The sequence below is a fragment of the Heterocephalus glaber genome, unplaced genomic scaffold, assembly GCF_053883595.1.
Source record: "Heterocephalus glaber isolate CG9 unplaced genomic scaffold, H.glaber_assembly_v1.0 deba00001498, whole genome shotgun sequence".
NCBI lineage: Eukaryota > Metazoa > Chordata > Mammalia > Rodentia > Bathyergidae > Heterocephalus > Heterocephalus glaber.
In genome coordinates, this window is record NW_028258321.1 from 6,318,859 (window position 1) to 6,344,006 (window position 25,148).

Sequence of the window (25,148 nt, forward strand, 5' to 3'; positions counted from 1 at the left end):
TTTTCCTGTTGTAGTGTGTGCTCCGGGGCCCTGTGGGCAGTCGCCTTGCTGTGAGTTGTGTCTGTCACAGGCCTACAGTACACCGATAACTGAGAAGGCTTTGTAAGTCTTCCTCGTCCCACCCCACCTCAGCCAGTAGGAAAGAGGAAGGAAAGGTAGCAGCTTGTCTGTGGCAAGGGCATTGAGCCACTGTTCTCAATTCAGGTGTTTGCTGATTTCCTTTTGCTTTTTGTGGTTCAGCCCATGAGACACAGGAAGAAGGCAGCAGACAAGAAGCTTCCCTGCCGCCCTCTGGTGTGTGCAGTGCTGGGTGAGCGAATGCCATAAAATCGCCATTTTCCTGAGGCAGTAACAGGTTTTCAGGGTTAAGATTCTCTTGATGTGCTTCTTTCTCAGGGAAGTTACTGGTTATGTTTCTTCACCTGCCTAAGAAGAGAAGCTTTTGTGTTTTTTTTTTTTTTTTTTGGTTACCAGAGATCGAACTCCGGACCTTGTGCTTGCGAGGCAGGTGCCAGAACCACTGAGCTAAATCCTGGCCCTAAGAAAACAAGTTTATTGTTGTGTTTGGTAAAGCAACCCCAATGAATAGAATGTCCAGTAAAGGGTGCTGCCATTCAAAGGAAAAAACCCTTCTAGGGAGACAAGTCATTATATCCAAACTGGATATATAATTTAAATTTGCAAAATATTTTACTCCCTATCAAGATTTCAGTCTAACCTCCTTTCTTGTTCGTAATTGATGAGTCAAGTGGCTGACGTTCAGCATGCAGATGCACACAGCTTCCTGTGTGTGGAAAGCAGGGATGGAGCTGGCAGAGTGGATAGGCAGGGGCTGCGCTTTGGGTTATCTTGTCTGTCCAGAACTCTGCATTCTCTCTAGGGGACTGGCAGATCTCTTAATCCCCGGAATATCCACCTGGATATTCATCCCCAGTTCCTAAATCTACATGATTTAAAAACAGTAGTTAAGACTGTCTGTCAGACACTTTGATCGTGAGATGAGAGACTGACATAGCTTTAGAGCTGAGTCTCTGGTTACAAGAATGTGACCAATAATTTCTTCTCTTGCTCCCTCACTGCTCTGGTCTTGGACTAAGATTTTGCTATGGTAAATAGGAATGATGAGTGCCATGTATGAAGTATCTGCACAAGCATCCCTGCTACAGGAATTTATTGGCAGGTCAGGGTGTCCTTTTGGAAGTAGTAGATTGAACAGATTTTCTTGCTCATTTTCAAGTGTCAGAGAGTGAAGAGTGCTGCAGAAAGTTTCTTACGAAATAAATGACAGTCTGTGTGGGTACCACTGTGGGTGGTGGGTACCATTTAACATGAGGGGTTTCCCAACGCTAAGACAAGGTATGAATTTCATTCTAATTGATCTAGTTTTTCTCTTTTCCCCTCTTAGACCTGATGGTAGAGTTTATTGTAACACACATGATGAAGGAGTTTCCTATGGATCTCTACATGTAAGTACCATGGTTCATTTCATATGTGCAAATCCATTTTAAAGAATCAAGTGGTAGCTGGGTGGTGCACACCTGTAATCTCTGTGCCCAGGAGGCTAAGGCAGGAGCATTGCCACGAGTTTGAGGCCAGCCTGAACTGCATAGTGAGACCCTGTATCAAAAAAAAAAAAGAATCAAGTGATAGAAAAATTATAGTCTGTGTATATGTTATTTCAAGAAAAACTCATTTGTTTGTGAAGTGTCACAAAATATTTTGTACATCTTTTTAGAGGAGGGAAAAGTACAAACCATGGTTTGGATTCCTGCATGTATCTTTGTCACTTCCAGACACTTTGTGTGAAGATCTAGGCTGATGCCTTGAAGCAGGGATCATAGGGGTCTGTGGGAATCCAAAGATAGGCAATATCAGCTTTGTTGTCTCTGTGCTTTTGTGTCAAAATAGTTAGTTGTAATTAGAAGGTAGGAAGAAGCCAGGTATCATGTACACACCTGTAATCTCTTTTCTCTGGGAGGCTGAGGGAAGAGAATCACAAATTCAAGCCCAGTCTGGGCAACTTAGTGAGGCCTTTTTTTTGTACTGGGGATTGAACTCGGGACCTTGCGCTTGCGAGGCAGGCGCCGGAACCACTGAGCTAGATCCCTGGCGTGATGCCCTTTTTATAAATAAAAAAGGCTAGGGATGTAGCTCAGTGCAAAGGCCCTGGGTTCAATCCTTGTCCCCCCCCCCCCCCAAAAAAAGGTAGGAAGTGATCAAGGGAGAGCTTCTGGTCCATCCTTGGCTGACATTGTCCTGGCAGCCTAGCCAGAGCCCTGCTAGATGGGAGATGATGTCATCAAGAGACCCCTGCCTCCTGTGGAGATCTTCGTCCATCATCCTTTGTAATGAGGGTAATCAGAGGCCACTGAGACTCATTGTATTTTATAGAATTTAAGCCTGTAGGTTTTTTCTTTCCTTTGTTACTTGTGCATTCTTCTCTTTAATGACCCAGAAGAGCTGTGCCGTATTAGTATGATTCCATGTGCGCATACAGGCTCTGCCAGAGAAAGTGCATGTACACTTGAGCAGTTGCCGCACCAGTATGTGTCTGGAAGTGAACAGCTACACTCTGAGCACCTCTTGTCATTGTAGAGGCCATGATGTCTCAATAAACTTGGTATTAAATTTTTTTTTTTTGTACTGGGGATCGAATTCGGGTCCTTGCGCTTGCGCAGCAGGCGGCAAAACCACTGAGCTAAATCCCCGGCCCTGGTATTAAAATATTTAGACAAATTTTCTTTTCCTGATGTATACATTTTTGGGTGGATTCTGTATTTTTCTTCCTTCAGAAGCATCTCACTTGGGTCTGACTACAGAATTGTCACCACCATTATTTTGGGTAAGGGACAATTTGCTGCACAGTAAGCTTAGTGTACCCTATTCCAGTGCCAATCCAGGGTCTGGGGGACAAGGGATTTCACTCCGGAGCAGACCTCCAGCTTTTTAGATGACTCCTAGACTATGTAGTCTTGGTTCATAGGTCTGGAGTAAATTTTACCTTTATTTAAGTGAGTTATAGTTTACATTTTTGTCTTTTGGGTGTTTAGGAGTAAGTCTGATCCTTAATTCAAAGACCAATGGTGCTGCTTTTTTTTTTTTTCAGTACCAGGGATCGAACTCAGGACCTTGCGCTTGCCAGGCAGGGGTGGTGCCATTGAGCTAAATCCCCGGCCCTCAGTCGTGCTGCTTTTTATAATACTTAGCAGATGGATTTTCTACTTATTTTCGATGGAGTCCCTGAACCTCAGTATCTTAGGGAGCAGATTTGTTTTTGCTGTAGACTTTATTTCTAGCTTGATTATTTTATGTTCTACTCTTAGAATATGCTGTTTATTTTGTAGTATTGACCATGATAGTTCCAGTTTTCTCACTGTATCAGTAAGGAGACAGGCTCAGTAGATTATGCCCTTTTTCCAGGGTTGTTCTGTTACTCAGTATCACTGCCTGGGCTTGAACACAGAATTTCTCACTGTAAGTCCTGGGCTGTTATATTTCCCTTCTAAGTGTGTTAGTTGTCTGTTGCTGTGTAACAAACCCTAAAACCTAGTGGTTTAAAACAAGTGCTCCTTATCATAGTTTTTGTGGTTTAGGAATCCAGGAGAAGCTCAAGATGAGTAGTTTTGCCACTGGGCCTCTGGTAGAGCTACAGTCAAATGTCAGCTGGGGCTGCTGGCATCTGGTAGGCTTCTGGGGCTGGAGAACTGCTTTCAAGCTTACTTACTGCTTATTGGCAGGCATTGGTTCTTTCCACCTGAACTTCTCCTTAGGGTGGCTTAAAACGGCATCTGGCTTCCTCCACAGTAATCTGGGAGAGACAGAAAAGGAGAGCAAGAGCCCAAGTTAGAAGCCTTAATATCTTTTATCACCTAGTCCCAAGTGACACACTGCTTCTTGTGGTGGCATTGACCACTCTGATGAAACTGCAAGGAGCTGGACACTGACGGAAGGTGTTTAGGTAATGAAGGTATAACCCTCAGGAGTGGCTTAATGTTGGTTATAGAAGGACTTGAGGCTGTGAACCCAGTTAGTGCTGCCCATTCCCCCTCTGCTCTCTGTCCCTGCCTCCCTCGTCCTTGTGCACGTCTGTGTACATCTGTGTGTGTGCGTGCCCTTGCCTCCCACCTCCCACTATGAGTGGTGCATAGAAGGGCCCCACTAGATGCTGCCACCTTGGTATCAGACGTCAGGTCTCCAGAAGTCGTAAGCTGCCCAGTCTGTGGTATTCTGTGTGGCAACACAAACAGGCTGAATGAAGAATTTGAATACCAGCAGTTTGGGGTCTTTGGTGGTCATCTTGCAATGGAGCAGTGCTGGAGTGGGCATGGCCAGGCTTTGGGGGAAGCAGGGAAGGGTGGCAGCAGGGGAGCCAGGGGTAAGGGAGCACCTTGTTGCTGCTCCAGTGCTGTGGGGAGGATGTCAGTAGGAGGCAAGGTGCAGGTTCTCCAGACCCAGGCCATGTGAGAGGAGCTCACGGCAGGGGTGCTCTGAGTGGGAGGCTGTGTATGGGCAGCATTCAGCCCCTCTTGTGACTGCAGTAGAGTGGTTAGCACCAGGAACAGCTGTCAGTTTCATGGAGAAGTTGACAGAAAGTTTGTAGATTGCTAAGGCAAATCATGACTCAGACAAGAGCATCTCTTAGTGACAGCGATGTCAAGCAGGAGATGATGCCAAAATTTCTCAAAATCAACGAATGATTTATTTGAAAACTGTGTGAATGTTTTCTTGGAATTTTTACCACTTGGTAAGCAGTTTTGGTGGTACATGTTAGTTGAGAGAATAAAAGAATTATTTAAAAATTTTTGATGTATTGATTTATACGTTGCTTTATATTTCTGTATGGTTGTAAAATATTTTAATATCATGGTGAAAAATATTGAAGTCTTTTAAGTGACCTGTTACTAGTGATCTCATTAAATCCTGAGACGCCCCTGCAAGACCACTTGGAACAGTGGTGGCAAACCTGTGGCATGTGTACCACAGTGGGCTGTTTGTTATCATTGAAAGCTCAGAAAGGTTTGCCATCGCTGCTCTAGGGACTAAGAAGAACACAGAGAGACATGGATAATGGGGCATGCAGAAAAGGTATTAAGTGGCCGTACAGGCCTCTTAATTGAGAGTATTCTGAAAACTTCCAGAGAAGAATAATTTCAGGATTTTCCAACTTACATATTTAGTTTATTTGTGTTTTCGGTATGTTTTTAGGTACTGTACTCCCTCTGGCTGGTGTCTTTGACTCTGACTTCTCAAAGCGAGTTAGTAATGTTTTCTTCTGTTTTCTTTCCCCCTTTCCTAAGAGGTACAAGAAAATAGCTCTCCCTGATTTAGCTTGACTTATGAACTGTCAGATTGACATCCACAGGTGAACATGGTGTCTGTGGAGTAAGTGGAGCATCAGGATGCCTTTGTCTCAGATTAAACCACAGAACTCGAAAATCTCAACCCTGCCTCCGGGGTGTCTTGTGTTTGAAGCAGCCATTCGGCTGAATTGCACTTGGGCATATTAGAAGCTACACATATCGAACAAGGTGGAGAAGAGCCACTTTTTGCTGTGTCCTTTTGCCTTGGTTATTTGGTCTGTTCTATTTTTGCCTTCGCTGCCTTTCATGTCAGAAAAGCTTCAAAAGAAGGAGTCTTTTTCATTTGTCTGACACTGGGAGTTTGCCTGGGTCATTTTACAACTCAGTTGCACTAAGATTTAAGTGCTAGCTCAGTCAGTGTTAAGTGGATGAATAAAGAAGCTAGGTCTAGCCAAGTGTAGTGGGGCACGTCTGTAATCCCAGCACTCTAATTCCAACCCAGCCTGGATAATTTAGCGAGACCCTGTTTCAAAATAAAAAATAAAATAAATAGGGTGGCGATGTAGCTCAGTATGAAGGCTTTAGGCTCAGTTTCCAGTACTAAAAAAAAAAAATCAAAGAAAAGATGTTTAGAGCTGGGCATGGTGGTGCATGCTTGTGATCCCAGCACTTGGGAGGCTGAGGCAGGAGGATCACCACGAGTTCCAGGCCAGCCTGGGCTCATAGTGAGACTCTGTCTCAAAAAAAAAAAAAAAAATTTTTTTTATTTTTAGGAAGTAAATTTTATCAGTCTTTTCCTTTGCAATTTCATCTGTGGGTACTTAAGCTTTCTTTTTTTTTTTTGGTACTGGGGATCAAATTTGGGATCTCGTGCTTTCAAGGCAGGCGCTGTTCCGCTGAGCTAAATCCCTAGCCCACTTAAGCTTACTTTTAAAAATTATTTTATTTTGTTTTTATTTTAAACTTTTTTTTTTTTTTTGGTACTGGGAATCGAACTTGGGTCCTTCCCCTTGTGGGGCAGGTGGCGGAACCACTGAGCTAAATCCCCGGCCTTATTTTAAACTTTTGATTGTATATTGATGCAGTATAATTGTATATAGCAATGGGTACAAAGTGTTATAATCTTTGAATATGATGTTAAACTTTCAGAATCCTCAGAGATGAAAAAAAATTATTTTTGCTAGCTTTATTTTTTTATTTTTTATTTATTTTTTGGTACCGGGGATCAAACTCAGGTCCTTGGCACTTGTGAGGCAGGCAGAGGAACCACTGAGCTAAATCCCCGGCCCTGCTAGCTTTATAATTTTTAAAAATTTTGTTTGTCTTAACCTCAACTCACTAACCCCTGATTTGGAAATATTCTCAAAAACAAAAGTGTTGCTGGGTGGGACTGGGGCTTGTTGGTAGAAAACTCGCCTGGCATGTGGAAGGCCTGTTGTTTAGTTCTCATTGCACAAGCAGAGGGTAATCACGTGCACATCACCGGGGTGTGACTCAGGGTTCAGTGGCCTACAGCAGCACTGTCTCATACAGCTTTCTGTGGTGCTGGAGAGCATGGTAGAGGATCCCAGCCTGGGCCACTCAGTGAGACCCTGACTCTAAATAAAAAAACGAGGTTAGGATGTAGTTCTGTGTTAAGAGTATTTGCCTCACATGTACCAGGCCTTGGGTTCAACCCTCAGTACTTCAAGACAAATCCAAAGAAAAGTTCAATGCATGTGTGCTGTTTGGTGTGGTTGCCATTAGCAACAGCTGGCTGTTGAGTATTTGTTACATGGTTAGTACAACTGAGGAATTGAATTTTTAATTTAACTTTTTTGGTGTATGGCACTTGAAGTTGAACCCAGAGCCTTCTCACTGAGCTCTACCCCGCTCCTTTAAAATTTTCTTTAAATTCTGAGACAGAGTCTTACGGAGTCACCAAGATGCTGAAGCTGGGTTTAAACCTGTGATCCTTCTGCTTCAGCCCCCCAGAATTCTGGGAATATAGGTGTGGATCACCATACCCAATTTAATTTAACTGTTATTGTAAATACAATTCAAGTTAATTAAAATACAATTAAATTTTACTTAAAATTTAAGCTGGGTGTGGTGGCAATGCCTGTAATCCCAGCACTCAGGAGGCTGAGGCAGGAGGATTGCTGCAAGTTCCAGGCCACAAAGTGAGTTCAAGGACAGCCTGAATTACAGAGCAAGGCCCTATCTCAAAAACAAACAAAACAAACCAAAATTTAAAATGTAATTACATTAATTAAATGTAGACCTTAGAGATCAAAGGTCTTTGATGCTTTTCTAAGCTATGCCTATCACTTAGTCATACATCCTTCCTCCCAGGAATGGTCCTTAAGGGAAGGGTATCAGGTATGCTTAACTGAGTATTAACACCTAAGTGGTAGCAGCCCCTTTTTCCCATTGACAAAGTGTGTGTGTGTGTGTGTGAGAGAGAGAGAGAGAGAGAGAGAGAGAGAGAGAGAGAGAGAGAAATATTGTATGTGAGAGTGACAGATTTATTCACAAGAAGAGCTGAAGGTGTTCCTTTCTTTTGCATGTTTGTTTGTTTATTAGTTTTCTGAGACAGGGTCTTGTATGCATTCCAGGCTAGCCTTTAACTCACTGTGTAACCCAGTGCCGAGATTATAGGCGTGATCGTGCCTGGCTTTGTATGTGTACATAATTTATATCCAGTCTTTAGTCACCCTAGCAAAGAAACCTGCCTCACTAAAGAAAAGGGTATCTGAGCTGAGTGTGGTGGCATGCACTTGTACTTCCAGCATTCTGGGAGGCCGAGACAGGAGGTTTGCAAGTTTAAGTCCAGCCTTAGCAGCTTAGTGAGACCCTGTCTCAAAATAAGAAATAAAAAAAGAGCTGAGAAGGTAGGTCAGTGTGTAGGTCCTACATTCAATCCCCAGTACTACAAATAAATGAATAGTAGCTGTAGTGAATTGCACTGCATTCTTGGTCTTACCCCATTTTTCTTTCTTTGTAACAGACGCTGCATTCAGGTGGTGCATAAACTGCTTTGCTACCAGAAGAAGTGTCGAGTTCGGCTGCAGTACACCTGGCGGGAGCTCTGGTCAGGTAACTTTTCCTCTTGGATTAATCTTCTTTTCCTGTGACTTTTATGAGCACCTAGGCCTGGCCTCAAGGCGACTTTCCCCTCCAAACCTTGGAGTTTGTATAGGATGGATCTCTTTCCTTTTTTCTCTTCCCTTCTCTCCTTTTTTTCTTCTGTTCTCTCCTTCTTCCTTCCTTCTCTGTCTCTCTCTCTCTCTCTCTCTCTCTCGTATTTTAGTCTTTTTTTGGCCAGATCTAGAGATATTCACACTTGTGATACTCATTCATTTATTTGCAGTATTGGTTTTGGTTTTTTTTTGGTACTGGGGATTGAACTTGGGTCTTTGTGCTTGCGCAGCAGGTGGCGAAACCACTGAGCTAAATCCCCAGCCCTGTTTGCGGTATTGGGGATTGGATGTAGGACCTTCATCTGTCGCATATCCTCTCCACATTTTCTCTCCTGTTCCTTCTTTTCTCTTCTTTGTGTATGTGGGGTGGGGGTGGGGGTAGTAGAAACTGTTGAATATTTCTTGAGTCTCAGTGATCCTTTCTTTGTGTAAGACTAAACTAGGGGGAGTCAGTATAGACTTGGATCTTGCTCTGCTCCATTTGGTAGCGCCATATGGACTGCAGGGAAGCTCATGTGTTTCCTCCAGATGAGGAACTGGAGAAGGATGTCATAGGTTGAGGGGGTGGACTGGGGTGGAGAGACGGAGGATCCTGTTCTTTGTGTTACATCTGGCGTTATTACTGTTTACAGACAGTGCTGATTGTTCCACTCCCCCTGCACATGAGACAGAACAGCAAATTATAGTGCTTACTTCTGTCTTTGTACCCATTGCGTAGCCCAGTGAAATCACAGCCGCCTCTTCAGCCACCCCTGCAGGCGGGAAGCAGGTCTTCTCTGAGGCACACTTAGCGCTGGCTTGCCATCCCTCTCTTAAATGCAACTCAATGGGTGGCTTTGGGAAAGCGGAGGAGACATGTTCTTGGAGGCGGCTGCTGGCTGATGGGCCCTGTGGCTTTGTGACCTGATAGAACAGTAGACTCCTGCTGGCTGCACCATGAGTGGTTGCTCTGCCCCGGCTTAGCAGGGGAGGATGTGTTAGTGTCAGAGGCTTTGCAAGACTGGCCAGTAACCCAGCCCTTCCATGGAATTCATCTCACTTGTGACACATGGTTTCCTCGACCCAATTTGGCTTTCTAAATTTAGTCTTCCACAATGAGAAGTAGTGATCTTTAATTAATGGATTAGAACGTTTTTGCAGTTACTGCATGGTGGTGAGGGGGGAATACGAGAATCACGCTAATTGGCAATAGAGGCACTTTGGTATTTTAGGAGAGAAGATTATGATCATGTGAGAGTTTGATATTGAGGGAATGTCAGAAGAGCTGAAGAGAGATCACAAGAAATTGAAATGACTAAAGTTAGTAGAATTTTTTTCTCTCTCTTTTTTTTGTTTTTGTTTTGCAGTACCAGGGATTGAACTCAGGACCTTGCGCTTGCAAGGCAGGCGTGGTGCCACTGAGCTAGATCCCCGGGCCAAGTTAGTAGGATTTTTAAGGTAGCAACAGTTCTTTTTGATATAAAGGGCTCCCTTTGTTGCCTATAGATAGTAATATGTTTTTGTTTTTTTTTAATTTTTTGGTACCAGGGATTGAACTCGGGTCCTTGTGCTTGTGCAGCAGTTGGCGAAACCACTGAGCTAAATCCCTGGCCCTAGATAGTAATATGACTGTTGGGCTCCAAAAGTCTAGGATTAAAGTGAAAACGCAAGATAATGCCCATCTGTGTATTTGGTATAGCTGTAGAATTTAGAACAAATGCAAAGTGGTGTTTATGTCTATGACTGGGTGGATTTACACATTGTAGTATTCAGCAGTTGGTAGTAGTTGCTTCTGCCTCCTACTTCTGGTTCCCTTCTGGTTTTATTTTCTCTTTTGTTCTGTTTTCTTTCTTTTTTTGTTCTGACTGTCCTAACTCTGGCCTTATGATCTCTCTGGCTTTTCTCTCATCCTCATCTGTTGTCTACTTCCTCAGTGTCCTATCCTATCTGTATTTTGACATTTCCCCTTCTGGTTCCCTGTCTGTCTCCAGAGATCCCGGACACTTCCCGTTGTTCTCCTACCTCGTCGTGTATTCCTTGTTATCTACATGAATTGGCCCTCTTATCATTGTGAACTGTCTGTCCTGTCCTTTGTGTTGTTGTTTCCATACATTTTATTTTCACACACATCATAAACCCCAGAATGCATTGCTATCTTTTTCTTTTGGCATTGCTCAGGATCAAACCCAGGGTCTTGCATATGGTAGGCATGTGCTCTACCCTACACATGAGCTACATCCCTAGCCCGACTGTTACCATATTTGCTAAAACAAATAACTATGATTTAGATTTAATTTTGTGTGTGTGTAATACTAGATGTTGATCCCCAGGCCTTTACACTGAACTATTTCCCCAGCCTTTAAAAACTTTAATTTTTAATTTTTATTTTTTAGACAGGGTCTTGCTAAATCACCACCTTCCCCAGGCTGAGTTTCACCTTGAGAGATCTGCCTGTCTCTGCCTCCAACATTGCTGGGATTACAGGCATGTACCTGGCTAAAAATGTGTTTTTTCCCCAACTTAGTGTTTTGCCATTCTGGCTAGTAGCTTATGAAGAAGAGCATTCTTTATTCTGTGTTGGCCAGTCGTCTTTGTCTTGAGAGCTTTGTCATGTTCAGCTCTGTAATCATGTGCTGCTCCAGACTGACTGGTTAGCATCCAAGGACCCTGACAGGTTGAGGGCAGAGGGAGGAGTGTCATCCCTGAGGCCCGGGCGACTGCTTGTTTCTCAGGCCTAGGTACTTATGGTAGAGTTCTCTGCCAAGTGAGGTGAGCTCCTTTGCCCATACAGACTTCGTGAGGCCTTCTGGATCCCTGGCTCCATGTGTTTGTACACAACGTGTACAGTGAGATGAAGAGCAGCAGGTGTTCAGGAAACTGCAAAATGCAACACTGCAGCCAGGGTGCCAGGGCCCATGAGAATGTATACTGCCACGTTCAGTGAACACAAGTTTGGCTGTGGTGAGCCACCTGTCCCTTGGCTGCTGCTGACCCTCACATGTTGGAATGCCCATGTTTTCAGTCTTTCTTTTCCTTGTAGAGTTACGGATTTGAGGGAGGTATGCGAAACTTATTATGGCAAATATGCTTATTTGGATATATGCTGGCCCATTCATGTGCTGTAAACCCTAATTGACGTTTATTTATAAATTAGACATGTAGGGTTAGACTGGACACCTGGAATTCTTGGGAATAAAAAGCAGGTGGCTAGGGTCTGAATGCCTTTATCACTGGGCGTGATGGGTTTGGTAGCACCTTACTGTGAGTGCTGATTTTTAACATTGTGGTATTTGACTACGGTTACTCTTTGTTATGGGGCTGCTAGCCATCAGTTCTGGCAGTGGTGAATCCCTGGTAGTGGTCTGTGGAAGAGGAGGAAGCAGCTGTACAATTTGGGGGTTCACTTCTCCCTTGGATGTTTTTCCTACCCCCATTGCCACCTGTCTACATGAGACCTGTCAGCATGGTATCTGAGTATGTGTGGAAATATATTGAGGCTAATTTCAGTTAGAATATGGAAAGGAAGAGGTCCACTTGTCTGTATTATCCCCCCCTCCTTTTTTTTTGGTACTGGGGATTGAACTCAGGACCTTGTGCTTGTGAGGCAGCCATGGTGCCACTGAGCTAAATCCCCAGCCCCCCTTATTTTTTTTTTTTTTTGGTACCAGGGATGGAACTCCGGTCCTTGCGCTTGCGCAGCAGGTGGCGAAACCACTGAGCTAAATCCCCGGCCCCAAAAGAGACCATTCTTTTTTTTTTGGCACCGGGGATCGAATTCAGGACCTTGCGCTTGTGAGGCAGCTGTCAGAGCCACTGAGCTAAATCCCTGACCCCCATATTTTTGTTTTTGAGACAGGGTCTCGCTATGTAGCTTATGTTGCCTTTGAACTCACTTTGTAGTCCAGGCTGGCCTTGAACTTGCAATGGTCCTCCTGCTTCAGGCTCCTGAGTGGTGGGATACAGGCATGTGCCACCACCCCTCTTTATATTATTCTTCTTTCAGCAATCCTTTTGTGCCGTGTGTGTGTGTGTGTGTGTGTGTGTGTGTGTGTGTGTGTGTGTGTGTGGTGTGGTGTTGGTTAATGAACTCGGGGCCTTGCAAAAGCTGGGCAAATATTCTATCACTGAGTCACTCTTCCCGTTTTTTTATCTAGTTTTTTTGAGACTCAATCTTGATATGTATTTCACGTTAGCCTTGAACTTAGTAGGTAGCCCATCCTGGCCTCAAACTTGCAGAGATTTTCTTGCCTCAGCTTCTTAAGTGGTGCCACCATGCTTGGCCCCAGCCCTTTTAAAAATTTTTTATTTTGGGCCGAGGATTTAGCTCAGTGGTGCCGCACCTGCCTCAAAAGCCCAAGGTCCTGGGTTTGATCCTTGCTACCAAAAAAAAAAAAAGAATTTGAAACAGGCTTTTGCTCTGGTGCCCAGGCTTGCCTCGAATTTGTGATCCTCCTGCCTCAGCCTCCCAAGCAGGTGGGATTACAGGCATGCGCCACCATGGCTGGCAGGGATTCAGAAAATATTTGAATGAAAAAAAAAAGAAAAAAAACCCCAAAATATTTGAATGAATAAATAAATGGAAGAATGAGTTTGTAGAATTTTCCTTTTTTTTTTTTTTTTTTTGGTACCAGGGATCAAACTCAGGACCTTGTGCTTTTGAGGCAGGCGCCGGAACCACTGAACTAAATCCCTGGATGTAGAATTTTCATTAGTAATGAATTAGCATTTGCCTAAAGCAGTACAGTGTTGTGTTTGGGTCTTAATAATAATAATAATAGCAGTAATAATAATAATACCTAATAAGATGGTTGTTAGTTTCTGATGACATAACTTCCCTTTGATAGGGCCAGCTGTTCAAGTTAGCTTTATTTGAATTGTTGATCTGAAAGGAAGTCAAAGGCAATTTCTCTTTCCTTTATCTCTGTCTTCCTTCGCACAGATGCCTGGATTGCCTTTGGCCAAGTAAAAATGGAAACTTTGATGGGTTCTAAGCTATTAACCAAAGAATGAGGAATGTTTAGAAGCAGCAGTTGTTGGAAAGGGAACTATTTGAATAGAGCCTCACAGAATCAGCTTATTTTACTTCTACCATAAAGGAAGCAAGAGGGGCACTGGGGAGGCAGCCTGCATTTAAATAATGTGACTGTCCACAGACTGAAAACATGAGTTGATTTAAAGGCAGATTTATACTGGCATTTTCATTTGCTGTTCATCTGGAGATCACAGTCCTTTTTACCCCTTCCCTCTGACGCATCCCTGGTTGATGTCATCATTGTATGTGCGCTGGCTGGGGAAGGGAGAAGAGCCATTGAAGGGAGGGCTAAGGGACTTGACCAGGGTCATGGAGCCAGATCTGAACAACCACAATCAGCGCTTAGAGTTCTTGGCTCCTGTGCTCAGCTGCAGATCAATAGGCACCATTCACCTCCCCACAGGAAGAAAGGCCCCTAAAGCCTCCCAGACAGTCTGTTCAGCTTCACTGTGGTAAATAGCATCCATTGCATTCTTAGCTGTGTGAAAAAGAAACTGTACATGGCCTGACCTTTTAGATACCTACTGGGAAAAATGAAAAACCCAGAGAGGATCACAGCATCCTGGATCCAGCTGCCTCTCTTGTCATTGGTATAAGGCTGTGCCTTCACGGTTAGGAACACTTTGAGACTAGGAATTCAGAGCTTTTTTGTTGGAAGCTTGTTGTACAGTAGGTGTCATATAGGACTGAAATCTTTCTAGAGAAAGGCTTACTTGAGCCATAGATTTGTCTGACAATTCTTTTTTTTTTTGGCACCTGGGATCGAACTTGGGACCACGCACTTGCAAGGCAGGTGGCAGAACCACTGAGCTAAATCCCCGGCCCTGACAATTCTTGCGTAGGTATAGTTTTGTCAGTTTGGCAGTCCCTCCTAATTTTGAGAAACTATCCTTTGAACTTTCCTTTGTCTGCTTCTTTTAGTTTAGTTACTTTTATAAACTTTTAATTTTGATGTAATTATAGACCTACACAAAGTTAGAAAAAATAGTAAAATAATAAAAATAGTAGGGTTTCATGTACCCTTCCCACAGCTTCCTATAAAGGTAACGTCTTTTTTTTTTTTGGTCCTGGGGATCGAACTCCTCAGGACCTTGTGCTTGCAGGGCAGGCACAGTGCCACTGAGCTAAATCCTCAGCCCAGGTAACATCTTATTGTCAGGTAAAAAAGCCGAAAACCAAGACCAGACCAGGCCCCAGCAAGCCTTTATTGTAGGGACAATCTGCCGGGCTGTCTCTGAACAAAGGAGAGACAAAAGCAATGTGGCCGGGGCAGGGAGTGCTTCTTATAGGAGCTGGGGTGGGGTTGAGTGAGGTAGTGGCTAGGGACTGGAGGAGCCTGTGACGTCACTAGCTGTTAGAAAGAGAGCAAATAGGGCCAGGCATTTAGCTCAGTGGTTTTGCTGCCTGCTGTGCAAGCGCAAGGACCTGAATTCAATCCCCAGTACCAAAAAAAAAGAAAGGAGAGCAAGTATTAGGGTACTGTACTCTTTTGGTGAGAGTAGGGCCACGTTGGGAAGAAGAAGATAGCAGTATATACAGCAGCACCCTAAATTGGAGGGAAATCTATCATTCCAGGCTCTTGTTTTATGGTTGTTGGGCAAAGATCTCTTCTTGAGCTGCTTCAAGCTGACAAAGGGGCGAAGGTTAGGGCTAAACCTGAATCTGATGGGGTCAGTGGTAGGTGGGGGCTTTTTCTCTCTGACGCAGTGGCTGGTACCCCACCAAGATGAGCTCCGTGACTGTCTGGTTGGTAAATGCCCTCATGTGTTCCTGCAAGAAATTTTGAAAACAGCGAAACAAGCACGGTCCAAAGCAGAGGATCAGACAGATAATACTGAGGGGTCCCAAGAACGGTAATAGCCAGGGGAGCCATGAGCTCCAGGAACCAAACATATCCCACCAATGATTAGCACGATGAGGGGCATATCTGGTCCATTGAGTCATAAGTCTTTCCCTCATTTGACATGTAATTTCTCTCATTATTTACATAGGTCTTCTCTTTTTTTTTTTTTTTTTGGTACCAGGGATCAAACTTGGGTCCTTCTGCTTGTGAGGCAGGCGGCGGAACTACTAAGCTAACTCCCCGGCCCTATTTACGTAGGTCTTACAGAGACAGCTGGATGTTTAGGGGCTTGCTCATCTGTTACAGAAGTAAGAGATCATAGCTCGACAGAAAATACATTTAACTCAAAAAGAAATTTATAGCCTGAAAGTCAAAGGATGAAAGCAATACTTCACAGGACAGGAACCTGGAAAAAAAAGCAGGGATAGCTATTCTATTTGCATTCAAAGTGAACTTCAAGCCAAGACTAATCAAGAGAGATAAAGAAGGTCTCTGCATACTAGTTAATGGAAAACTCTAAAAAGAGATAACAATCATAAAATATATATGCACCAAATACTGGTGAAAAAAAAAAAAAAAAAGATCATAGCTCATGATCTAAGGGCCCATGTGTCATGTTCTTGCTCTGAAAGAATGAGTGGAAAAGTGATAAACACAATTTATATAATCTTTATAATCTCTATAATCTTTCTTTGGAATATAAAAGGTGCATGTAACTGAGCAAATGTCTTTCGGAGGCCAACATACCAATAAGTGCAGTGTTACTATGAACCTGACTTGCCCTTTAAATTCAAGGCCATGAAAACACACATTTTAGGCTGATAGTTACAGCATAGCCATGGAATAGTTGTGTAAAGGACAGTTTTATTCCTGTATCTCTCCGTTTTTGGAGGCCTCCTAGATGTATTTAAAAATAAAGAGAGCTGATAACCTCAACAAGGACACTGGCCAACTTAAGGAGATCAAGTGTAACATAAAAGGCTTAATCTTTTCAGACATGGGTCGGTATCCAGGAAATATGAGCACAGTGAGAGAAGAGGCATCATAAACAGAGAACAAGGATGTACATTATTTTAAAAGGAATAAATCTTGCAGCTCCTCTGTGCAGAACTTATCCTGACTGTGGCTGACAAGCAGGCGATCTTCTTCCCAATACTCTTACTTTATGTTTTTTTTTTTTGATCACTACATGATAGTTAATTATCACAGAATCAGAAAAACACTTATCTAAAAGGAGAGGTCTGGAGACCAATGGTTTCTAGGATTGGATACCTGCAAAGAGCTTATTTTAATTTTTTGAAAAGAATCTATACACACTTATAGCTAATTAATGATTTTCCCCTTCTATTTAGTCCCCAAAGTTTTATTTTTTTGTTTTTTGTTATTTTTTTAAAATGGCTGTGTTATGAGTGAACCAAAAGATTTTTATGGATGGGCTATGTCTTAATTTTTCTGAAGTCTAGCTTTATCATTTATATCCCTTTTTTTTTTTTTTTTTTTTTTTGGTACTGGAGATTGAACTCACGTCCTTCCACTTGCGAGGCAGGCAGCAGAACCACTGAGCTAAATCCCCGTCTAGCTTTATTATTATGTCACTATTTTATACCTCTTTTGGTTATTTTTTCTTGCAGGGTGTTTAAGACCAAGTTAAAGTGAGACCTGTGTCAATCAATATGAACCTCTTGCTATCTATCAAGGTCAGTTAAGTCTCCCCAGGCCATTACTTTGGAACCATGCATAGAGCCTCTCTGCTCCTGCATCAGTGTCAGCCGTCAGGATGGGTCATGGCCTTGCTTGACCAAGCTGCTTTCTGTGGAAGCGTCAGAGATTTTTTCTTGGTGACCCTCCTTTGGCACACGGTACATTGTCCTCTGGTGCCCAGCAATCTCCCTGTTCAGGAGGTTGAGTGACTTACCAAAGGTGTAGGATCCTGTAGAGAAGGTTCCCTCGTGTCCTGGATCTTTGTTGACCTTGAGCGGCTGGGACCAAAATATTGGCTGTCCTCATAGCCCAGTTACCTTTCTAGTTTTGGTCTCCAAACTTTAGTTGTTGAACACCCAGAAGAGAAGGTCAATAGCATTAGCATTGTAACAAGAGTAATGAGTTTAACTATTATGATTTTACCTGAATAGCAAGCATTTTGGAATTTAAAATATAGAGAACTGTTATTGTTATCAGTCATGGTTGTTCTAGTAGTTGAATTCCTGTAGAATATTAACAGAAAAAGAGTCACAAATAATATTTTAACATGACAATCATGATGACCTTACCTTTGTAACATATTTAAATGTCCAACTTGATATAAAATAGCCATTGTTAAAGATACTCATTTTTTAAAAACACCAAAAGTTTTCATCTAAATTATCATCTTTTTTTTTTTTTTTTAGTACCAGGGATCGAACTCGGGACCTTGCGCTTGCAAGGCAGGCACTGGAACCACTGAGCTAAATCCCCAGGCCCTAAATTATTATCATTTGATAGGATACCATCTAAAGAAAATATCTCAGCCCATAAATGTACCTGTTGTCATAAATAGCTGGAGTTTATGAAAAAGGCAAATACCTGAATCAAAAAGAGGTTATTATTGTAAACAACATATTAGAAAACCTGTACAGTCAGAAAGTATAAATACATTTAGTACACCAGAAAAAAAAAACCTTGTTATTGTTGTTTTTTACAGGAAATTTAGTCCTTTGAAAATGACCAGTGTAAACATACCGTAATAACACTTATATAACTATAATATTGCTGCTGCTTCTTTTTTTTTTTTTTTTGGTACCAGGGATCGAACTCCGGTCCTTGCGCTCTTGTGAGGCAGGTGGTGGAACCACTGAGCTAAATCCCTGGCCTTGCTTCTTTTAGTTTTGAAGAGGGTATCTAGGTGAGAAAGAACATAGCAGTAAAATGCTAGGGTAGATGGGAAAAGGAAGGCTATCGCTATCTTGATTTTAATATTGCTTTTACATTGTTCTTCCTTATTGCCTAAATTTTCTCTGACTTGGAGGAGCACGTCATAAGATACATTCTGGGTCCCTGATTAAGAAGGACTGCTCTGAGAGAGTGCTTGCATAGCATATGTGAGGTCCTGGTTCCGTCCTCACCACCACAAAACACCTGCTTTACTGTCTGTGTGCAGAAAGACAGCACTCTTTCCTCTGGGGACAATTTCTCTCAATATTAGACTGTTCTCATATAGGGGCATTAGAAGGTGTCTTTCTTGTTCTATAATGTTTTGTTTTGTTTTGGTTTGTTTTGTTTGGTACCGGGGATCGAATTCAGGACCTTGCACTTGTGAGGCAGGTGTGGTGCCACTGAGCTAGATCCCCGGCCCTCTTGTTCTATAATTTAGTTTTGAAAGGTTCTGTATAGTGGTATAGAAAACTCAGGGACTGAAATGAATGCCGGAAAGATCTTTTTCCCTCCAGATCTCTACATTTGGTTAAATCCAAAATTTATACTATTTTGAATCTTTCATTCCCTCAGAAACTTGGCAGAAGCAAAAGATAATCTCTAACAGGTTTTGCTTGTTACCAGGAGAAAAAGATCCCCGCGTAAAAGTCCCTTAAAGAGTGAGAAATCACTCTTTGTTCTTTTCTCTGCACATGAAGTCACTTCATATCCAGAGAAATGTCAGCTCTTGTGGCCCCGCAGCATTTTGTCAAGCAAAGGGGGAGGAGGAGAGAGTAGCCATGCATTTACTGCCCTGCTTTTTTCATTCTAAAGGCGCATATAGTTTGGTTTGATAGAGTACCCTTCCCAGGATCTTCAGTCAGCATGGATGTGGATGACTTCCCTCAGTTTGGCAGAGCTGGTTGCAGACATGGTCTCTCTGACTCCTAGACTGCTTGCTTGCTTCTTCTTTTATTTCCTTCTTTCCCTCTTTCTTTTGCTTTTCTTTTTTTTTTTTTTTCATGCTGAGGATTGAAGTCAGGACTTCTTGAATGCTAGGCAAGTACTCTACTGCTAGTTACAACCCCAGTCCAACTACTTGATTTCTCAAAGGGTGATTTGGGCTGTCACTCAGTTGGACAAGGTTGGAAAGAATAAGCAGGTGGGATGGGGCTGCAGAAGGCAGCAGTGGCTCCTGAGCATGCTTTGTTGTGCATGTGTCGTCCTGCACAGGGACTCTGCATTTCCCAAAGTGGAGGATCTGGGAACTTTCATGAGAAAGAAGAGAGGAGGTGAAAACTGGGAAGACTTGTCCCCAAGCACATGGGGAATGGGAGACAATTAACATTATTGTCCCTTTTATCAGATCCGCATCAACAACAAGGAAAATGGAGAGGACAGAACCTGACTTCCATTTAAAGAAAGGATTTTTTCTATTTTCTGTCTTGTTCGGATGGGTGTGGAGCCTTTAGGCTGTGCAGGCCATTGACGTACTGGCTTGTGTGCTCTGTTTATCTGGGGAGGCTCAACATACAACCAAAGCCTCTCCATTTTCTCATTTGATTCATTGGCCTCTGTGTCAATGGAGTACTTAGATTTGAAGCCAGACAGATGCCTGTTTTCTGAAAAGCCATCTAGTATATTTTAAAATTATTCTACTGACAGTTGTTGCCTCCTAAGTCCTTCCTGTACCACTCTGCTGATTGACAGTGAGCCTGCTGCTTGCTGCCTGCATCCCTGGGTAATTGGTGATTTTGTCCCGAAATGCTAGAGTTGGCTGGAGTTTGCAGTGCCTCTGGGGTTTAGGTGGTGTTCACTTGTTATGCTGGTGCTTTTTCCAGCCTGTCTTTTGAGTTCTGTGACTTCTCTCCTAAGCAAGTGAGATGCTCAGACTTCTTTTCTTCTATCAGTCACTGTGAAACTATCCATTTTCCCTAATGAGCAGATTTGATTTGAGTTCTGTGGCACTCTTTCCTAGCTCCATGCCAGGCCCCAGAACAGGGTCTGGCTGTCTTGTCTTTGCTGTCTCTTTCCCTATAGAGAATGTAAAAGCTACTCAGTTCTCTCTGACCTGATTCTTCAGAGATATTTATTTGTTCTACTAGAGGCTTTCTGTCTCCTTCCTGTTTTTAAGTTTATTTAAATGTCATTCACTTGGTTTTGCAATTAAGCCTCCCCTCCCCTTCTCTCAGGCAGGTGTCTGAACGATCACTTGTGTCTTCCCATAGTTGACTTGTTCCTTTCTGTACCTGGTTTACTTCAATGTAGGAGGACAGGTTTTAGTTCTGGATAAATTCCTGTATCTGTTATTCATTCTACTCCTGCATGGCAACACAATTTGCTGCTACCTTCTTCCCTTCCCTCTGAATTCAAAGCAGTATTAAAAGACCTCTGGGAAAGTCCTTATTGGGTAGGGTACATTAATGCAAGGTTCTTTGTGGGATGATAGGAGCCTGTGTTTAAAGTGGCAGGATTTTCAGGTGAATGGCACTGAAGTCTTTCGATTTGAACATTACCTTGACTGCTTCTGTCCCTGAGAATCCACTCTGGACTTACAGAGCCATGAAGGCATAGTCCTGGCTCAGCTTCCTAGAATCCTGGACCCAACACCATCCATTATTCGGCCTGTGTTTGTATGCAGAAAGGTCTGGATTTCTACACTCTTCATCTTAACCACGTCATCAAGTATGATGCACATGACTTCCCTTGGGGACCTGGGCTGAAGCTAAGTGTCAGACTGACAAGTTGCTTCTTGTACAGTGCAAAGAGACAGCAATTGCAGCCGGTTTCCAGTACCTGAAAAAAGCTGAGAAACTAAGATTTCAGGGTGTCTGGTAGGAAAGTTTCCAATGAAATGCGTTTATGTGGACTTCCTACTTCCCTACAACTGAAACGTATGTGTAGTATAATACCTCAAGTATTTCATTGCAAAAACTTCTCTATTTTTCTTTCAGTGCAGGATAAAAGTATTTGCAGCCAGGTATCTGGAGCCTTATGTATTAAACAAGGCAGCAAAGATTAGGAGTCAAACCTAGGATTCCCAAGGATATCTGGGGTATTGTATTTAAAGTACTTTTAGCTTTGATTTCCAGTGTGGACTGTTATTCTGAAGACTGCCACATTGTTGCCTTGAAGGCATCCCAGGATTCATTTTGAGTTGTATCCTGACCAAGAATTCAAGGGCTCTAAGTTGATTGAATGTAATTGGCTCCTTTCCTTTTTCCCATCGTAAGAAAGAACCTTGTCTGTTTAGCCTGGTGCTCAGAACAGTGTACCGTGATGTGTATGTCAGCAGTCAGTTATGCCAAGGTTAAGAAAGATTGGGTGGAATTTTTCTAGGGCTTATGGAGAAAAAAACATTGATCTCTTGTTTGTTTGCTTTTTAAATTACAGTAAAATATACATAGCATAAAATTTCCAAGCTAAGACTGGTGGCACACACCTGTAATCCTAGCACTCTAGGAGGCTGAAGCAGGAAGATGGTGAGTTTGAGCTCAACCTAGACAACTCAGAGACATAGCAAGACCCTGTGTCAAAATAAAATATAAAAAGAACTGGGAATGTAGCTTAATGTGAAAAGCCCTGGGTTCAGTCCCTAGTACCCCCCGCCCCCCCACGCAAACTTTTTTTTGTTTTTTTTTTTTGAGACAAGGTATTGCTGTATAGTTCAGGCTGGCTTTGAACTCACTATGTAGCTCAGCCTGGTCTTGAACTCTTGGTGAACCTCTTGGTTCATCCTCCTGAATGCTGGGATCACAGGTGTGAGCCACCATGCCCTGCTCATTGTAACTATTTTTAAGTGTATGATTCAGTGGCCTTTGGTACTCTTACATTGTTGTGCAACTATCAACACCTTCTATTTCCAAGATTCTTTTCACCTTCACAAACTGAACTTCTACCTATTAAACATTAATTTTTTTTTTTTTGTACTGGGATCGAACTCAGGTCCTTGCGCTTTCAGGGCAGGCGGTGGAATCACTGAGCTAAATCCCTGGCCCAATTAAACATTAATTTTTCTATTGCCTCCTTTTCCTAGGGTGTGGGAATTACCATTCTACTTTCTGTCTTTATGAATTTGACTACTCCAAGTACTTCTTTTTTTGGAGGGGGTGGTACCGGGGATCTAACTCAGGACCTTGCACTTGTGAGGCAGGCGTTGGAACCACTGAGCTAAATCCCTGGCTGTTAGTACTTCACTTTTTGACAACTCCAAGTACTGGTAGTTGAGCTCAGTGCTTTCCCATGAGCTACATCCACAGCCTTTTAAAAAGGTACTACTCTCGGGGCCGGGGATTTAGCTCAGTGGTTTCACCGCCCGCTGCACAAGTGCAAGGACCAGAGTTCGATCCCCGGTACTGGGAAAAAAAAAAAAAAAAAAGGTACTACTCTTGTTGGCTGCTCTAAGCCTGGTGCAAAGCTCCACACCTAGCCAGGCATTCAGCACCATGCCTGTAATCCCAGCACTTGGGAGGCTGAGGCAGGAGCATTGCCATGAGTTTGAGGCCAGCCTGGGCTACATAGAGAGACTCTGTCTCAATAAATTAAAAGAAAAGAAAAGCTCCATACCATAATAGCTTATGAATAAATGTGGTTAATAGTTGTTCATACTGATTTTTTGGTTTTGGTTTTGATTTTGCCTAAGAAAGAGGATCTTGGCTCCCTTTGAAGTCCTTACCCAGTCACAGTCCCTGTGCAGTACATAATTTTGAAGGAGGAGAGACCCTGAGTGGGAGAGTCAGTAACAGTTTCAGTTGACAGTCATATGCTTTAGAAAAAGAGAAATACAGAGAGGATGCCGAGGTGAAGAAAGAAGGGAAAAGAGAGGTATGATCGGGGAGAGGTAGAGAAGAAAGGTAAGTGTGGACAGGAAGGTAGGAGCTGCATGAGAGGCTGCAGAGATGGTACCTGCTGAGGTAAGCTACTGAGAGCCTCTCAGGGTTGTGAGTAGTGATAACGGGTATTAAAACCTGTGCCTTAATGGACAGGGGAAGACTGGTAGAAAAGGAGGATCCAGAACAAATAACCGGAGCACCCAGTGGTGCACAGAGTTACAGACAAGAGTCTAGAGGGCTGTTGGTAAGCGTGCAGGCAGCCGGTCCAAGCACATCATTTGTAGTGAGCTGGTTTTGCCCTTTGACATTCAGCTTGACCTCACACCTTTATTTGTTTCATCCCACCTTAATGGAATGGGGACCAAGTGGGACAGTGCTTAGTCACTAGCTAGTTTGGGGTGGGATATGGTAGGGTGAGGCATTTTCCTGTATGAAAAGGAGGACATTGGCTTAAACAACCTCAGAGGCTCTCGGGAGCTCTAAAAGTCCGTGCTCAGCCATGCCACATCCTTGAACACCCCACATGAGGCCGGGAAGGAAGGGCATGTGTGTAATGTGTATAGGTGCCGTGCAGTGACATGGCCAGTGCAGAGTCAGGAGATGCAGGAGGGAGCACCACTGCTCGGCTGTCTGGGCCTTCTCCCTCACACAGGGGTGCTGGTCTTTGAGGCCAGAGGCCTGTTCATCTTGGCTGCCTGTCAAAATCCCCCTGGAGAATCGATGCTCCAGGTGGCTCTCTTGGGGTGGAAGCTGGTATCCGCCCTGTCAGGCCCAGGGCACAGGTGCCTGTAGTACTGTCTCTGGGTCACAGTGCTGAATTCGCCTCCTGGATACTATTTGGCCCTGTTGATGTCTGTAGCCACTGGGACAGTTTGTCTCGTCCCGTGCCAGAACTGCTCTCTTTCTCCCCCATGTTTATTACTTTGTCATCCCTGACTATGAGTCCCAGAGGTCCAGACTAGCTGTAGTCCTGCCGAGGAACAATAAATCATTGCTCCCACTTCCTCCCCTCAGGGTTCCTGCTCCTTAATTACCACTTGGACACTGTTGAGGCTGCATCTTTGTGCCATGTGTGCTGGAGACAAAAGTCCTGGATGACTGGATGTGTACAAAAGCTGCTTGGTCTCTCTTTCACTGTTACGTGTTCTGCTGAGTGCTACGAGTGCTACCCAGCCCTTTCTCTGGCCTCCTGTGAATTATGGAGCCTGATTCTTAGGTGTTTGTCCATTCACAGAGCACTGAGATAGCTCAGCAAGGTACACTTCATTAAAGAAGGGCACTCGGGCTGAGGTTAATCATTCTATGTGGAGTCTTAGCTGGCCCCTTCGTGGGTTCCTGTGTGGCTTCCCTCCGGTCCAGGCTAGCAGGTCACTTGTTAACAGACACTGTTGAAAGAGTCAGCTGCTGGCCATTTGTCTTTCCATCATGGAGCCCTGGATAACTTAGTTTGGGGCAACGGTAAAGAGTCCATCAGTGGGGATGTTTGCCTCCCTCATCTCTAGTAAGGCCTTTTGCTATTGGAGGGGAGGATTCAGGCCTTACACACAGGAGGCTGATGCCGCCAGGCTCTTGTGCTTTCCCCACCTGCTCATTCTCCATTGTACTGTGCTGTTGGAGTGGGAGTGAGGGCGTTGTGTGTCAGGCCGGGTCTGCAGTCTCACTCCTGCTTACACTTCCCTGTTGTTCCAAATCAAAGTGCACGTCTCCTCTCTGAGAGGAACAGGCTTCACACAAAGGTCAGGCAGCGTGGCAGAGTGGGCTTCTTTGCTGGTGTGTTAACTACTCTCCCCGTTGCTGGGACACAATACCTGACACCCACAACGTAGAGAAAAAGAGGTTTGTTTCAGTGCGTGTTTCAGAAGTTTCAGTTCTTGCATGGTCAGTGGCCTGGCAGAAGGGCCTGGGCAGAGGAGGCTGCTCATGTCATGGTGAGCAGGTCACAGCATGAAGGGAGGAGCCAGGAAGGAAAGGTGCCCTGATCAGCCTCTTCTGAGTAGGTCCCCCACTTCACACCTAGCTGTCACAGCGGCATAATCCAGTCACCTCTCAAAGGCTCCACCTGCGAGAGCATGAGGCTATGGGGGGAACTGT

General features: G+C 43.7%; 1 protein-coding gene across 10 annotated transcripts in view; it reads left to right on the forward strand.

The window, feature by feature from the left end:
- Positions 1–25,148, forward strand: part of Armh3 (armadillo like helical domain containing 3) — a 183,381-nt gene that overhangs the window by 55,548 nt on the left and 102,685 nt on the right. For all 10 annotated transcript variants that reach the window (XR_015440664.1, XR_015440662.1, XR_015440663.1 and 7 more), the window contains 3 exons: positions 241–310; positions 1,406–1,466; positions 8,290–8,378. Coding sequence is in view for 5 of the 10 variants with exons in the window: in XM_087185784.1 (XP_087041910.1) it covers positions 241–310; positions 1,406–1,466; positions 8,290–8,378 (220 nt within the window). In the remaining 5 variants the exon portion in view is untranslated. The remainder of the gene's footprint in view (positions 1–240; positions 311–1,405; positions 1,467–8,289; positions 8,379–25,148) is intronic.